The following is a 16,852-nucleotide window of genomic DNA, read 5'->3' as shown; positions in this document are numbered from 1 at the left end:
TGATAATAGGAATAAATTAGAAAGTGGCTTAAAATTGCATGCTCTATCTGAATCATGAAAGAAAAAATTTGGGTTAAGTGTCCCTTTAACACTATTATCTGTTCCTAATTGTCCTCAGTGTAAGAGAACATAAACCTATGTTTTAACATGCCAGTGCCCATTAAAGTATCCCCACAATTTCTTTCATGATTTGGATAGAACATACAATTTTAAACAACTTTCCAATTTACTTCTATTATCAAATTTGCTTCATTCTCTTGTTATCCTTTGCTGAAAAAAAAACACATTTGCCCTACTGGCAGCTAGCTGAACACATCTAGTTAGCCAATCACAAGAGATAAATGTGTGCAGGCACCAATTAGCAGCAGCTCCCACTAGTGTAGGATAGGACTAGTCTCTTTAATTACACAGGAATATTTGTATTCTGGAATGTTCAAATTTAATTAAGCACAGCAAGGGTTAAAAAAATTTCACATGTGATCAGCCAGGATGAGCAAGGTAATTAGGAGAGTGCATATAGGACTTGCTAGCAGGGAAGTGCTGGTTTAAAAAAGGTTTATGGATTGTGGAGGTTTATCTGTTGTTTTTAGTATTTGTAGAAAATATTTTAAAGTCACTATTTTCTGAAGTTCCTCAAACAGAGTGGTAAGGTGCAATATAAGTTATACATATAGTTATATTCCTATAATGATATAAACAAGAACGGCTTTAGAGAGCTGCTTAAGTGATATATTGAATAAGGTGTTGGGTCTGTGTTACTACAAAAAAAAACAATTTAAATACAATAAAGCTGTCATTAGCTGGGTTATTGTAATAAGATGCCAAACCCAAGGCATTTAAAAGCTTGGTTATTTTTGCAGAAGCAATAACCAAATTTTTTGTTTTGCTAAAAGGGCATGAAAAACTAAGCCTAATTTTTTCTTTCATGTTTCTGACAGTTTGAAAAAAAGTTTCCATTCTGTTTATATTATCAAATGTGCTTTGTTATCATGGTATTCTTTGTTAAAGAGCATACCTAGGTAGAGTGCACGTGTGTTGTTGAGCACAGTATAGTAGTAGTTTATGAAAACACTGCTACCATCTAGTTCCCTTGCATACTGTTTATATAACATTATAAACATTTTGCCAAAACTGCTGTCATGTAGTGCTCTAAACACGTGCATGCTACTGAGCCTGCTTACCAGTTAACACAAAATACCAAGGGAATGAAGTACCTTTTATAATGGAAGTAAATTTAGATTTTTATTTTTATTACACCTTATTTGAATCATTTACAAAGGGAAGTAATGAATTCTGTAGCAAGGATACTAGGATACTTGTGTGTTTTGTTTTGTCTGCAGTGACAGGAGAATATGTATCGGTCATCAGGGACTCAGGACCGACAATTCCGTGAACTTGGTGAGAATTCAGAGTTGAAAAAATTCCATGAATATTTGAAAAAAGAGGTGCAGGTCATTCTTAACAGACATGGGATTGCTCCAAGCAGAGAAACAGTGGAGGTGAGGATTGATCATGGGGTATGTGTCCAAGGGTTTCTGTTTGCAACTATTTAGCTGCTGCATAATATGTATGAAAGGTAATAGCTAATGTTACATACTTTGAGACTTGATTAAAATGTTTCAGATTTTTTTTTTTTTTTTTAAGGAAAAATATCTGTGCCTTGTACAGTTTATACACCTCTAAAATGTTGCATTTTCACCACTTAAAATGATATTAAACTCAGATTTTAATCTGAGGCAAAAGCTCAATTTCTGTATCCTTGGTATGGTTAAAAAATGCAATATACTTCCCAGTTATTGCTTTGAGTAGTGCATTTAGTTACAATTTCCTTCCTAATGCATCATGTGACCGCCATCAGCCAATCACAAAATGCATAAGTTTATAATGTGAATCATGCACATGCTCAGTAGGAGCTGTGGCCTCAAAGTGTGTATAGATTGACTGTGCCTATTTAGATAATGGGAAGTGAATTGGAAAGTTGTTTGAAATAGTGTGTTCTATCTGTATTATGAAAGTTTAATTTTGACTTGACTGTCACTTTAAAAATACCCACCAGGGTTTTCAAAAGGTTTACTAATTAGAAAAACTCTGTGCATTGTGCTTATAAAATCTCTTTAATTCATTTTAATTTTGTATAGTGTAAAATAAAACATTTGCAGCATGATTAAGGGAACTTATTCATAAAAATTGCTTGTAGTTTTGTACCTATGAAATATGTTTAAATAAATACCATTTGACGTATGTTGGTGCTGTGGATTGCATAAACAGAAGATTGAGGGGATTGCAGTCACCCCTGTATCACATTATAACAAGGTGCTGTACACAGGTTGTATACAATAATTTAAAGGAACAATAAAGACAAAATTAAGCTTTGATTCAGAGAGAGCATGCAATTGTTAAACAACAAAAAAGAATTTAAAAATGTATGCATTTTATCAAATTTGCTTTATTCTCTTGCTATCCTTTGTTGAACAGTATAGCCAGGTGGGCTCTGGAGCAGCAATGTACTTAGATTGGTGACTGTGCATATGCCTCTTGTCACTGCAGCTCCTGAGCCTACTCTTCAACAAAAGATAGAAAGAGAGCAAAGCAAATTGATACTAGAAATACATTGGAAAGTTGTTTGAAATTGTATACTCTTTCTGAATCATGATGGTTTTTTTATTCTAACGTTTTAATTAATTTGCTCACTCTTTCTGCATTTTCTCTTTAAAAAGATGTTTGTTTGTTTATTTTTCACTGTTGCAGAAATCTTTAGTATGTTGAGTCTCCCACTCTGATGTTAAAATATAATCTCTTGGCATTAGTCAAATATATGCTTTCAATGTTCAGATAAATCACATGATTTTAAGTTAGTTTAATTTTTCTTTTTTTAACAAATTTACTTTGTTCTCTTAGTATTCCTTGTTAGAAGCATATCTGAGTAGGCTCAGGAGCAACAAAACACTACTGGGAGCTAGCAAGTGATTGGTGGCTACACATATATGCCTCTTGTTGGCTCATCACCAGATGTGTTCTGCCAACTCCCAGTAGTACATTGCTGCTCTTCAAATAACTTTAACTATGTATTTAATCCTCTTTGCAGAGTTAAGAGCATTTTATTATTTCATTGTTGCCTACATATATCACATCAGAGCATTTTTGGTTTTAATCTTTATTGTTCATAATCCACACACGGCATTAACCAGACATACATCTTTATTTTTGAAGAGCAATGCAAGAGACCCAGCATGTTAAAGCTCAACAATCACAATGCATTTGTGATTTAGTAATATTCCTCACTAAGTACTTAGCAGTATAAATTGTAGTTTTCTGTTGCTTTTCTTTAAATGGACATAAAACAAGTTGGGATAGAGACAAAATATAATATGTACTTTAATTACTTTACCTGCGAATTTATACTGCAGTGCCTCGCCATTAACCCTTTCTTTTAAAGGGACAGTCTAGGCCAAAATAAACTTTCATGATTCAGAGAGCATGTAATTTTAAACAATTTTCCAATTTACTTTTATCACCAATTTTGCTTTGTTCTCTTGGTATTCTTAGTTGAAAGCTTAACCTAGGAGGTTCATATGCTAATTTCTTAGACCTTGAAGCCCACCTCTTTCAGATTGCATTTTAACAGTTTTTCACCACTAGTGGGTGTTAGTTCACATATTTCATATAGATAACACTGTGCTTGTGCACGTGAAGTAATCTGGGAGCTGGCACTGATTGGCTAGACTGCAAGTCTGTCAAAAGAGCTGAAAAAAGGGGCAGTTTGCAGAGGTTTAGATACAAGATAATCAGAGGTTAAAAGTATATTATTATAACTGTGTTGGTTATGCAAAACTGGGAAATGGGTAATAAAGGGATTATCTATCTTTTAAAACAATAAAAATTCTTGTGTAGACTGTCCCAGGGCCGTCTTTAATATTGATTGGACCCGGGGCAAAAATTTTCTTAGGCCCCCCCCCCCCACCCCATGCAATTTCGCTCTCCACCCCAACATCCCAAAAAACAACTAAATCAATTTTTTTTTTATTAGCCCAGCGGTGGATCATCCACTGCTGGGCTAATCATTTAAATAAATAAAAAATTTAAAAAAAATTAAAAAAATTGCAATATGTGAAACTGGACCTAAGCAGAACTAATAAGTAAATACATATATAAATTCCTCCACTGTGGATTCATTTAATATTCTTTTAAATGTGATTCTGGTGTGAGGTTAGCTGGTTAAAGAGATTTAGGGCAGCCAACAGGAGCAAAGCAAGGTAAAGGAGGAAGCATGGAGGTGCAGACAAATATAAGTTTACTGACTGAAACAGCAGAACTACTATGGGAAGCTGTAAAATCTGAGACAGAGAGAAAATAAAAACTATAAAAATAAACCTTACATTAATGTGTGAAGTATCAGCATGACGCTATACATCAGCCACACCAGCACATGTAGCTTCTTTGCTAGGAACAAGTTCCCTCTCACCCTGAACTAGACAATGCTGCATGGGGAGGGGCGTGTGTGCACTCACTTATTCTTCCCACTGACACCTTTCTACAAAGCACTGTTCCCCTAACAAACTTCAGTTAGTTGATCTTAGGGCCACAGCAGAAAGAGCAGGGCTAAGGGGACCAGTAGACATGATGCTGTCTGTCCAAGGCTGCATGGATACAGTGTGAGATGAGTCACACAGCCTCAAGACTGAAGAGAGCAGTGTATGCAGCTGCACAGATGCTCAAATCCTCATGTGCCTGCCGCTCCAGCTTTCTGCTGCATGCGCCTACAGTCAGCCCTACCCAGAAACAATCCCCACCACCAGAGCAGTTACCTGGTAACAGTGGTAACCCCAGTAGGACCTTTTCTGATGCAGTGGGAAATGGCTGGATGCCGAGTTAGGGCTTTGCATTCAGTGCTGCACAGTGCACATCTAAAACAGCACATGGCACTAGCTTGGCATGTCACATGACACCGGCACGGTCTGGCACAGTTTTTAAAAAAAATATAAACAGAGTACTTTTGACTGTGACAGTATTAGGACTGAATGTGTGTGTTCCCCATGTCACATCAGCAGTCTGGTATGAACCATTAAAAAAAAAAAAAAATTTTTTTTTTTTTTTAGGACTCTTGGGCCCCTCAACAGAGACTGGGCCCAGGGCAGCTGCCCCTTTTGCCCTGTGTTAAAGACGGTCCTGGACTGTCCCTTTAAGTTTCCAAATTGTACAGCTCTATCTCCTCACCCCTGCCCCCCCCCCCACCACCACACATGCAATTCCTTCTATGACTGTAGCTCTATCTAGCTTTGATTTGGTAGAATGCAGACTTTAACACACATTATCTGCTGGAGCATGCCTAGAAGCAAATAAGTTGCTGTGAACTCAATTGAAATACAATGCATGTGTTTCTGATGCTAAACACTAAGGGGGGTGGATCAGACTAATTCTGCTTATTTTTGAAAATTATTTTAAAATATTTGCCAGCAATTTTTAAACTTTTTTTTTTTTTTATGCAAACTATTTTTACTTAATAAGCCCTTTTAGGATATGCACAGATCTCAACATGTTTTATGGCACTTTAAGTTCTGCTTGGAAAGGGGACATATTCTCCAGAGTAACTTCACAGAGCAAGTATTCTGAGGCTATTCTGTGTTATTTAACACCTCCATACAGTAGTTTGTGTGGCCTCATTGTGCAAGAAAACTTTCTGAAACATTCTCTACTATAACTACACACTATATTTTCCCAGGATCCTCCAGGCATTGGTAAACGTGGAGGGCGTATGAAGACGTCACGTGGTGCAGATACTGGTTTCATCAATAGCCTGAAAAAACAATGGAGCACATTAAAACAGTTGGTGGAGTCTCTAGAGGTTCAAGGTAATCTACGAAAATAAATAAAAAATATATTTTTTTATACTTAAAGGGCCACTAAACACAAAATCTTTCTTTCATGATTCAGATAGAGAATAGAAATTTAAACATTACAATTTACTTTCATTATTTATTTTGTTTCATTTTTTAGATATCCTTAGTTGAAGAAAAAGCAATGCACATGGTGAGCCAATCACACGAGGCTTCTATGTGCAGCAACCAATCAGCAGCTACTGAGCATATCTAGATATGCTTTTCAGCAAATAATATCAAGAGAATAAAACAAATTAGATAATATAAGTAAATTAGAAAGATGTTTAAAATTGCATTCTCTTTCTAAATCATAAAAGAAAAAATGTGGGTGTCATGTCCCTTTAACACCAGAGACTTTGCACAAGCTTCTAATATATTTAAAATATTAAATGCAATAACGTTTTAATACCTTTTTTTTTTTTGTACATTATTGATTTATTCTATACTACCTAAGTGTTCATGGAAATGAAAGTATAAAGGGGTCAATTTATCAAAGGCATTCGCCAGCCTACGACACCCTACGACTGCAGGTTCTCACAAGGGAACCTGCAGTCCGTATTTAACAAGCAGCGGTCATCAGGCCGCTGTTTCCCTAACCTTTCTCCACCTCTTACGAGTTGAATTTCAATCTCCCCAGTCTCGTCCGACCGGGGAGATTGACGGCTCTTGCCCTCGTGTGATTGACTTTGCGCCGGTAGGGGGCGGCGTTGCACAAGAGCGCAAAATTGCGTTCTTTTGCAATGCTGAATTCAGGCAGTGGAATTCAGTCTGCCAGAAGCAAGCTGTGGCGGACAGGGGTGCATATTGCGCCTCTGTCCACCGCAGCTTGATAAATCGACCCTAAAGAGTCAGCCTCTAGAGATATTTCAGCCCTTCCCACCCTACCCTTTTTTGTCAGTAATATTTTAAATGGATTTTCTTGATTCAGATTTAGTATGCAATTTTAAGCAACTTTCCTGTTTACATTATCAAATGTTATTCATTCTCTTGGTATTCTTTGTTGAAAAGCAGTAGGTATGTTTAGGAGTGTGCATTTTTCTGTACTACTATATACCATGTATTGATCCAGACATATGCATACCGTATAGCTAGATATCTCTTCAACAAAGAATGCCACAAGAATTAATCACATTTTGATAATAGAAGTAAATTGGAAACTATTAAAAAAAAATCACAAAAGAAAACTTTTTGGAGTTGGATCTATTCTTTTAAAAGTGCAACACACGAAGATTATGATTTGCACAGATTTTAGTGTATTGAACATTCACACAAAAAAAACCAGCTCAGAAAAAGTGCTAAATGCCACAAGCAGCTTCCTACTTCTGAATTTGGATCCTAACAAAGTTTCATGCCTCTTAAATATTTCTTTCATGTAATTGGAAAGAGTCCATGAGCTAGTGACGTATGGGATATACAATCCTACCAGGAGGGGCAAAGTTTCCCAAACCTCAAATGCTTATAAATACACCCCTCACCACACCCACAATTCAGTTTTACAAACTTTGCCTCCCTGTGGAGGTGGTGAAGTAAGTTTGTGCTTGATTTTTCTTCTATGATAATCACTTCTCAGCATATTGAAGCCCAATTCCTCTGAGTACAGTGTTTGTCAGAGGAATGTGAAGGGAGTATCGCCTTTTGATTTTATGGTTTTCCTTGCGGGAAATCTTTTCAAGGGTTCTCCGTTATCGGTCGTAGAGATTCATCTCCTACCTCCCTTTTCAGATCGACAATATTCTCCTATATACCATTACCTCTGCTGATAGTTTTCAGTACTGGTTTGGCTATCTATATGTGGATGGGTGTCTTTCGGTAAGTACATATTGTTATTTAAGACACTCTCCGCTATGGTTTGGCGCTCTATGTATTAATATAAAGTTTTAAATATATGTATTTACTTATTTGCCATGAGTCAGGTCTATGTGTATTTCCCCTTTTGCAGTCTAAACAGTTTCAGTATAGGAATCCATGTTTGGGAAGTTTATTTAAACTTTTTTCTTACCTAGGGTTCAGTTTTTTTCAATTTGACTTTCTTTTTTTGTGGGCAAATCTAGGCTCGCGAGGGTGCAAAATGCTGTTTTTTATTGCGTCATTCTTGGCGCAAAATTGCGCCAGTGATGACGCAAGTTTCATTCTTTCTGGTGTCTTTGACACTAGTTGTTTTAGCGCGAAATTGCGTTTGACGCGAATTGTGTCTTTATCTGGTGATAGTTTTGCGCCAAAAAAATTTAATTCATTTTTTGTGTTGTGCGTCATTCTTGGCGCAAAAATTGTCATTTTTACCCCTCTCCCTCAATTGCTCGCTGTTTTCATTTTTTTTTTAAAAAACTATTATGCCTGCTTCTCCTTTTCTTTACTAAAACTTTTACATTGTGGACATTGAATATTTTGCCTAATCTTTTTCTTTTTCTGTTAAATTTTGCAAGATGTTTCATTCTGATCCTGACTCTGATATTACTGTAGAAACTGATGCCCATGTACACAATTCTACAAAGCTAAGTGTGTTCTTTTTATTATTAAACTGTTCAATTATGTGGCATGTGTTTTTTATGTTTTATGAAAAGCTATGTTCTACATGTATAATGACATTTGCTGTTTTTTACATATTCAGTTCTTGTACTTGATTTATTTTGCAAACATTACATCTTGTTGCTTATATCATAAGGTTATGACTGCTATTATGCCTTTAAATAAACTTACAAGGTCTTTTAAAAATTGTTAAAATGTAATCAATTTTTGTTCTGACCGACAGCATACTTTAGTTATTATACTGGTGAAGGTTTCTTTGTCTTAAATATCCTGTATCAGACAGTTTGTTATAAATTCTCATTTTTCTTTTGAACATTTTTTTTATGTTCTTTATTAAGGAAATATTTATTATTTATACCTTTTCAGAGTCCTCCTATTAACTGTTATTAATCCTTTCCAAGACTGGATTTTAAGATTTATTTTTTTTTGCTCTTGAGGTTTTTTCCTATGCAATATACTATTTGTATTACATTCTAGAGAATGTTTATCCTGATTCCCTCTTGGGACTGTACTACTATTTCTATGGAAATTGGTACTTATTTTCAGGATTCTTTAGAATTTTTTAATATAACCTTGGTAGAGCATATTCATGTACTGTTTATATTTTAGCTCAGCTTTATCTGTGGCTGACATTGCTGTTTTCTCAACCTTTGTTGAACAGTTAGTATAAGCAGTTTCAGATTCTCAAGTATGTAACTCTGTTTATTTACTTCAGAAGTAATCATTTAATTATGTTAACTGTATCTATTATGATTTAGAATATATTTTATTATCTCTATCTTGATAGAATGATAATTTATCTGATTTCTATTTTTCCACTATTGTTGGAGGTCTAGAATTTTTCTGCCCTACTTTAAGTCCAGTGATGTAGATCAGTTGGTGAATGTCCTGACTACAAATATTGCTCTAGATCCAAGGGTCTCAGATTCATATTCTGGCAGGGTCATTACAGCCCTTTGGCCTTTTGAGGTCAATTTATTGTATGCCATTTATTTGGGTAATAATAACTTCTTTTTTTTTCTCAGCTGCTAATTTCGTTTATTACGGGTATAAGCACTGAAAAAGCGTTTTGTATCCTTTTTGGGAGAAATACGCTATATATTTACTAGTTTATTAGACTGCATGAATGTGCGGTTCTCTATCCAGTCTTTCTGGCGGGGGGCAGATTGAATTGTTTTTGGATCAGTTAAAAATCTATGGGAAGAATCTTCTTTCTCAGTACACTCTGATTTATTTTCAGGAGTGATTATGCCAGTTTTTGCAGGAACAGAGTTTCTATTCATTTCTATTCTTTGTCCCAAAGAACGGTTTATTCAGTACATTTTTTGGATCTGAAGACTTTTTATATTGTTTTCAACTTTTATGTTGGCAATTATAAGGACTATTATGCCTTTTTTTAAGGTCATTTCATGTCCACTAATTTTTCAGGATGTTTATCCTCATTTTATATGTTCATTCAGTCCACTTGTGGATTCTGAGATTTCTTTCTTAGATAAGCTTTACCAATTTGTCACTTTTCCATTTGGTTTAGCGACAGCTTTATGAATCTTTTCATAGGTTCCTGTTGCCTTTCTTCTGTCTTCAGGCAGTAAGGTATGGTGGTGCTTCCTTATTTGGATGGTATTTTGGTATTAGCTTAATCTTTTCTTTTATTAAGATGGGCAGATAGCTCATCATACTAATGTACTGTGCCTGAGCCCTGTAGCAACCTAAGGATTGCAGATTAGATGCCTGGCGAGGTCCATTCAGCCTTTAATTCTCCAAGGTCAATTAAATGAGCAGTGTTAAGTTTCTTATGGGTAATTAGACGCGCTTACGTACCCAATACATACTTATGAAAGAGCAGTATTCATATATGTGGATCTTTCTTTTTTGGACTCTTATGAATCAACTGTTTTGTTTCTTCAAAACATAGTTGGATTTAATTTACCTAAGCGTTTCGTGATTCCTCAGACAAGGGTCACTTATTTTGGGGGTTTTAGATGGATTCTGTGTGCATGTCTTTGTCTTTCGGACAAAAGTCAATTGTATTTGGCATTAGTCTGTTATACTTAGACTGGTTAATTTCTTTCAGTGGCTATATGCATGAAAGTTTTAAGTCTCATAACTGCAGCATCGGGCATGGTTCCCTTTGCTCGTTTTTCTTCTGAGATCTTTTTGTTTTGAATACTGAGTCTATGATACAAGGTTTGTTTTCAGATATCACAGTTGATATTTTTAAATCCTAACACTATTATCTGTTTTTTGATGATAAGTCTATCATCGTTTTATTCAGGGGGTCTCCTTTTGTTCGTCCTTCCTGGACTGTATTCTTAATGGATGCAAGTCTTGCAGGTTGGGAAGCTGTCTGAGGGTCTTTGACAGCACAAGGGGTTTGGAAACTTCAAGAGGTGAGGTTTCCAATCAATATTTGAACTCTGTGCTATTTCAGAACTCTTTTCAGGCTTATCTTCTATTAGGAGAGATTTTTTCTTTCAGACAGACAATGTCACAATTGTGGCATATGTCAATCATTTAATAGGGACTCACAGTTCCTTAGCAGTCAAGTATCTTGAATACGTTCTTAGGTGGTTTTCCTCTCCTGTCTAATCTTTACAATTTATATCTCAGGTTTAGACATTTGGGAGATGGATTATCTCAACCATCAGTCTTTACATCTGGGAGAGTGGTACCTTTTTATACAGATGTGTTCTATCAATTTCCCAGGTACCTTTTCAGGACTAGGGATCCTCAGATGGAAATGGTGAATACTTTAGCGGTGTATTGGTTTTTGCAACCTGGTTACATCCTTTCGCCTCAGTTTTTTTTCTTCCAATGGTGTTCTTCAAGATCATTCTGGAATAGTCTCATGTGTCTGATAGCATCAGCATGGCCTCTTAAGTTTGGTATGTGGATCTTGTTTGGATGTCCAGTTGCCATCCTTGGCCACTTTTTCTTTTGCTAGCCCTCTTATTTTAGGGGATATTTTTTTCCATCAGGATTTCTAATTTGAAGGTATGGAACTAGTTTGGTGTTTAGTCACAGAGGCTCTCTGACTCAGTGTTTTATCACTATGTTGCAGGCTATAAGTCTGTTTTTAAAGAAAATTCATTATAAGGTTTGATAAATCCTATATTTTATAGTGTTCTCATAAATTCTCATGGCATTCTCTTAAAATTCCTGGAATTTTTCAGTTAATTCAGGATGGTTTGGTTTACGATTTGTCTAAGTATTTTAGAGACACATCTTTGCCTTTTCTGTTTCTTTTTATAAGAAAAGATTACTATTCTTCCTGATATTTACGGTTTTGTTTTTTTAAGGCTATACAGGCTCTTCGGTTTGAGCCTATGCATACTTTGAATATTAGACTATTTTCTTGGAAGGTATTGTTCATTTTTAGACTATCTCTTCAGTTAGTTTTCTGAATTGTCTGCTCTCTTGTCAGTTTCCTTTTCTGATTTTTCATCAGGATAAGACTGTTTAGCGGACTTCGTTTACATTTCTTCCTAAGGTTGTGTATTCTAACAACATTAGTAGGGAGATTGTGGTTCCTTATGTCCTAATCCTAAGAATTCTTTTTAGAGATCTTTACATTCTTTGGATATCCTAAGAGCTTTGAAATATTATGTTGAAGCTACTATAGGTTTCAGGAAGACTTCTAGTCTATTTGTTGATTTTTCTGGTCCTAGGAAGGTCAGAAAATTTCTACCATTTCTTTGCCATCTTGGTTAAAGCTTTTTTTTTTTTTTATTTGGAGGCGGGACAGTCTTCACTTCAGAGAATTACTGCTCATTCTACTAGTTCAGTAGTCACTTCTTGGCTTTTTAAGAATGAAGCTTTGGTTGTTTAGTTTTGCAAAGCAGCAACTTGGTTTTCTTTGCATTCATTTACTAAATGTTACCATTCTGTTGTATTTGCTTCTTTTGAAGCAGTTTTTGGTAGAAAAGTTTTTCAGGCAGTGGTTTCAGTTTGATTCTTCTGCTTATGTTTTAAGTTTTTTTTTTTTTTTCCTTCAATTTATGAGGGACTTATTTTTGTGTGGATTTAATTTTTTCAGCGGAAATTAGTTTTTATTTTATCCCTCCCTTTCTAGTGACTCTTCTGTGGTCTTCCACATCTTGGTTATTTCTATCCCATACGTCACTAGCTCATGGACTCTTGCCAATTACACAAAAGAAAACATAATTTATGTAAGAACTTACCTGATTCATTTCTTTCATATTGACCAGAGTCCATGAGGCCCACCCTTTTTGGTGGTGTTTTTTTGTATAAAAGCACAATTTTATTTCCAGTTCCTCTTGTATGCTTTTTTACTCCTTATTTTATCACTCCACTACTTGGCTATTTGAACTGAATTGTGGGTGTGGTGAGGGGTGTATTTATAGGCATTTGAGGTTTGGGAAACTTTGCCCCTCCTGGTAGGATTGTATATCACATACGTCACTAGCTCATGGACTCTTGCCAATATAAAAGAATTTATCAGGTAAGTTCTTAAATAAATTATGTTTTTTCCCGTTAGGGTTAGATTACAAGTGGCACAGTTTTGTTTTTTTGTTTTTTTTCCCATCACGAAAATTCTAATAGTTACCCAAATAGCGCTTAAAGTTGATATTTGAAAATCTCTTATTTTTTTCGCATTCCCCAATAGAAGTCAATGGGGGAAAAAAAAAAAACTATACCATTTTCGCAATTGCGCTAACCCGACAGGAAAATATGAATATTTCCTATTCCAATGTTCTTAACATAACGGAATATGTTCTATTTATTCATAAATAAATATTTCTACATATGTTTTTTTTTAAAACAAAACTATATTTATACCTGTGTATATGTGCGTGTGTGTATGTGTATATATAAATATCTATTTAAAAATACATAGAACATATTCTGCTATGTGCAGAGCATTGGAAGGGGAAAACAGAATTTATGCTTACCTGATAAATTACTTTCTCCAACGGTGTGTCCGGTCCACGGCGTCATCCTTACTTGTGGGATATTCTCTTCCCCAACAGGAAATGGCAAAGAGTCCCAGCAAAGCTGGTCACATGATCCCTCCTAGGCTCCGCCCACCCCAGTCATTCGACCGACGGACAGGAGGAAATATATATAGGAGAAACCATATGATACCGTGGTGACTGTAGTTAGAGAAAATAATTCATCAGACCTGATTAAAAAACCAGGGCGGGCCGTGGACCGGACACACCGTTGGAGAAAGTAATTTATCAGGTAAGCATAAATTCTGTTTTCTCCAACATTGGTGTGTCCGGTCCACGGCGTCATCCTTACTTGTGGGAACCAATACCAAAGCTTTAGGACACGGATGAACCACAGCTTGCAAAACCTTTCTCCCAAAAATAGCCTCCGAAGAAGCAAAAGTATCAAATTTGTAAAATTTGGCAAAAGTGTGCAGTGAAGACCAAGTCGCTGCCTTACATATCTGGTCAACAGAAGCCTCGTTCTTGAAGGCCCATGTGGAAGCCACAGCCCTAGTGGAGTGAGCTGTGATTCTTTCAGGAGGCTGCCGTCCGGCAGTCTCATAAGCCAATCGGATGATGCTTTTAAGCCAAAAGGAAAGAGAGGTAGAAGTCGCTTTTTGACCTCTCCTTTTACCAGAATAAACAACAAACAAGGAAGATGTTTGTCTGAAATCTTTAGTAGCCTCTAAATAGAACTTTAGAGCACGGACAACGTCCAAATTGTGTAACAAACGTTCCTTCTTTGAAACTGGATTCGGACACAAAGAAGGTACAACTATCTCCTGGTTAATATTTTTGTTAGAAACAACTTTAGGAAGAAAACCAGGCTTAGTACGCAAAACCACCTTATCTGCATGGAACACCAGATAAGGAGGAGAACACTGCAGAGCAGATAATTCTGAAACTCTTCTAGCAGAAGAAATTGCAACCAAAAACAAAACTTTCCAAGATAGTAACTTAATATCTATGGAATGTAAGGGTTCAAACGGAACCCCTTGAAGAACTGAAAGAACTAGATTTAGACTCCAGGGAGGAGTCAAAGGTCTGTAAACAGGCTTGATCCTAACCAGAGCCTGAACAAATGCTTGAACATCTGGCACAGCTGCCAGTCTTTTGTGTAGTAAGACAGATAAAGCAGAGATCTGTCCCTTTAGGGAACTTGCAGATAATCCTTTCTCCAAACCTTCTTGAAGAAAGGAGAGAATCTTAGGAATTTTTATCTTATTCCATGGGAATCCTTTGGATTCACACCAACAGATATATTTTTTCCATATTTTATGGTAAATTTTTCTAGTTACAGGTTTTCTGGCCTGAACCAGAGTATCTATCACCGAATCTGAAAACCCACGCTTTGATAGAATCAAGCGTTCAATCTCCAAGCCGTCAGTTGGAGGGAGACCAGATTTGGGTGTTCGAATGGACCTTGAACAAGAAGGTCCTGTCTCAAAGGTAGCTTCCATGGTGGAGCCGATGACATATTCACCAGGTCTGCATACCAAGTCCTGCGTGGCCACGCAGGAGCTATCAAGATCACCGAGGCCCTCTCCTGATTGATCCTGGCTACCAGCCTGGGAATGAGAGGAAACGGTGGGAATACGTAAGCTAGGTTGAAAGTCCAAGGTGCTACTAGTGCATCTACTAGAGTCGCCTTGGGATCCCTGGATCTGGACCCGTAGCAAGGAACCTTGAAGTTCTGACGAGACGCCATCAGATCCATGTCTGGAATGCCCCATAATTGAGTTATTTGGGCAAAGATTTCCGGATGGAGTTCATACTCCCCCGGATGAAATGTCTGACGACTCAGAAAATCCGCTTCCCAATTTTCCACTCCTGGGATGTGGATCGCAGACAAGTGGCAGGAGTGATCCTCCGCCCATTGAATTATTTTGGTCACTTCTTTCATCGCCAGGGAACTCTTTGTTCCCCCTTGATGATTGATATAAGCAACAGTCGTCATGTTGTCTGATTGGAACCTTATGAATTTGGCCTTTGCTAGTTGAGGCCGAGCTCTGAGAGCATTGAATATCGCTCTCAGTTCCAGAATGTTTATCGGGAGAAGAGACTCTTCCCGAGACCATAGACCCTGAGCTTTCAGGGATTCCCAGACCCCAGCCCACTAGACTGGCGTCGGTCGTGACAATGACCCACTCTGGCCTGCGGAAGCTCATTCCCTGGGACAGATGGTCCAGGGTCAGCCACCAACGGAGTGAATCTCTGGTCTTTTGATCTACTTGAATCATTGGAGACAAGTCTGTATAATCCCCATTCCACTGTTTGAGCATGCACAGTTGTAATGGTCTTAGATGAATTCGTGCAAAAGGAACTATGTCCATTGTTGCAACCATCAATCCTATTACTTCCATGCACTGCGCTATGGAAGGACGAGGAACAGAATGAAGCACTTGACAAGAGCTTAGAAGTTTTGATTTTCTGACCTCTGTCAGAAAAATCCTCATTTCTAAGGAATCTATTGTTCCCAAGAAGGGAACTCTTGTTGACGGGGACAGAGAACTCTTTTCTTTGTTCACCTTCCATCCGTGAGATGTGAGAAAGGCTAGAACGATGTCCGTATGAGCCTTTGCCTTTGACAGGGACGACGCTTGTATTAGAATGTCGTCCAAGTAAGGTACTACTGCAATGCCCCTTGGTCTTAGAACCGCTAGAAGGGACCCTAGCACCTTTGTGAAAATCCTTGGAGCAGTGGCTAATCCGAATGGAAGAGCCACAAACTGGTAATGTTTGTCCAGAAAAGCGAACCTTAGGAACTGATGATGTTCCTTGTGGATAGGGATATGTAGGTACGCATCCTTTAAATCCACGGTAGTCATAAATTGACTTTCCTGGATAGTGGGTAGAATCGTTCGAATGGTTTCCATTTTGAACGATGGTACCCTGAGAAATTTGTTTAGGATCTTCAAATCCAAAATTGGTCTGAACGTTCCCTCTTTTTTGGGAACTACGAACAGATTGGAATAAAAACCCATTCCTTGTTCCTTTATTGGAACTGGGTGTATCACTCCCATCTTTAACAGGTCTTCTACACAATGTAAGAATGCCTGTCTCTTTATTTGGTTTGAGGATAAGTGAGACTTGTGGAACCTTCCCCTTGGGGGTAGTTCCTTGAATTCCAGGAGATAACCTTGAGAAACTATTTCTAGCGCCCAAGGATCCTGAACATCTCTTGCCCAAGCCTGAGCAAAGAGAGAGAGTCTGCCCCCCACCAGATCCGGTCCCGGATCGGGGGCTACTCCTTCATGCTGTCTTGTTAGCAGTGGCAGGTTTCTTGGCCTGCTTACCTTTGTTCCAGCCTTGCATTGGTTTCCAGGCTGGTTTGGGTTGTGAGGCATTACCCTCTTGCTTAGAGGATGCAGAATTAGAGGCTGGTCCATTTCTGCGAAAGGGACGAAAATTAGGCTTATTTTTAGCCTTAAAAGACCTATCCTGTGGAAGGGCGTGGCCCTTTCCCCCAGTGATGTCTGAAATAATCTCTTTCAA

At 37.4% G+C, this 16,852-nt stretch overlaps 1 protein-coding gene across 1 annotated transcript in view; it reads left to right on the top strand.

Moving 5' to 3' along the window:
* The first annotated feature begins 1,352 nt into the window (after positions 1-1,352).
* The window catches only part of LOC128664645 (afadin- and alpha-actinin-binding protein-like), a 72,579-nt gene continuing 57,079 nt past the window's right edge, over positions 1,353-16,852 (top strand). Inside the window, exons 1-2 of the mRNA XM_053719459.1 lie at positions 1,353-1,499; positions 5,720-5,849. Of these exons, the coding sequence (XP_053575434.1) occupies positions 1,353-1,499; positions 5,720-5,849 (277 nt within the window). The remainder of the gene's footprint in view (positions 1,500-5,719; positions 5,850-16,852) is intronic.

Source organism: Bombina bombina, chromosome 6, assembly GCF_027579735.1.
Source record: "Bombina bombina isolate aBomBom1 chromosome 6, aBomBom1.pri, whole genome shotgun sequence".
Taxonomy (NCBI): domain Eukaryota; kingdom Metazoa; phylum Chordata; class Amphibia; order Anura; family Bombinatoridae; genus Bombina; species Bombina bombina.
The sequence above is the reverse complement of the archived record's forward strand: the minus strand, read 5'-3'. Positions and strand labels throughout refer to the sequence as shown.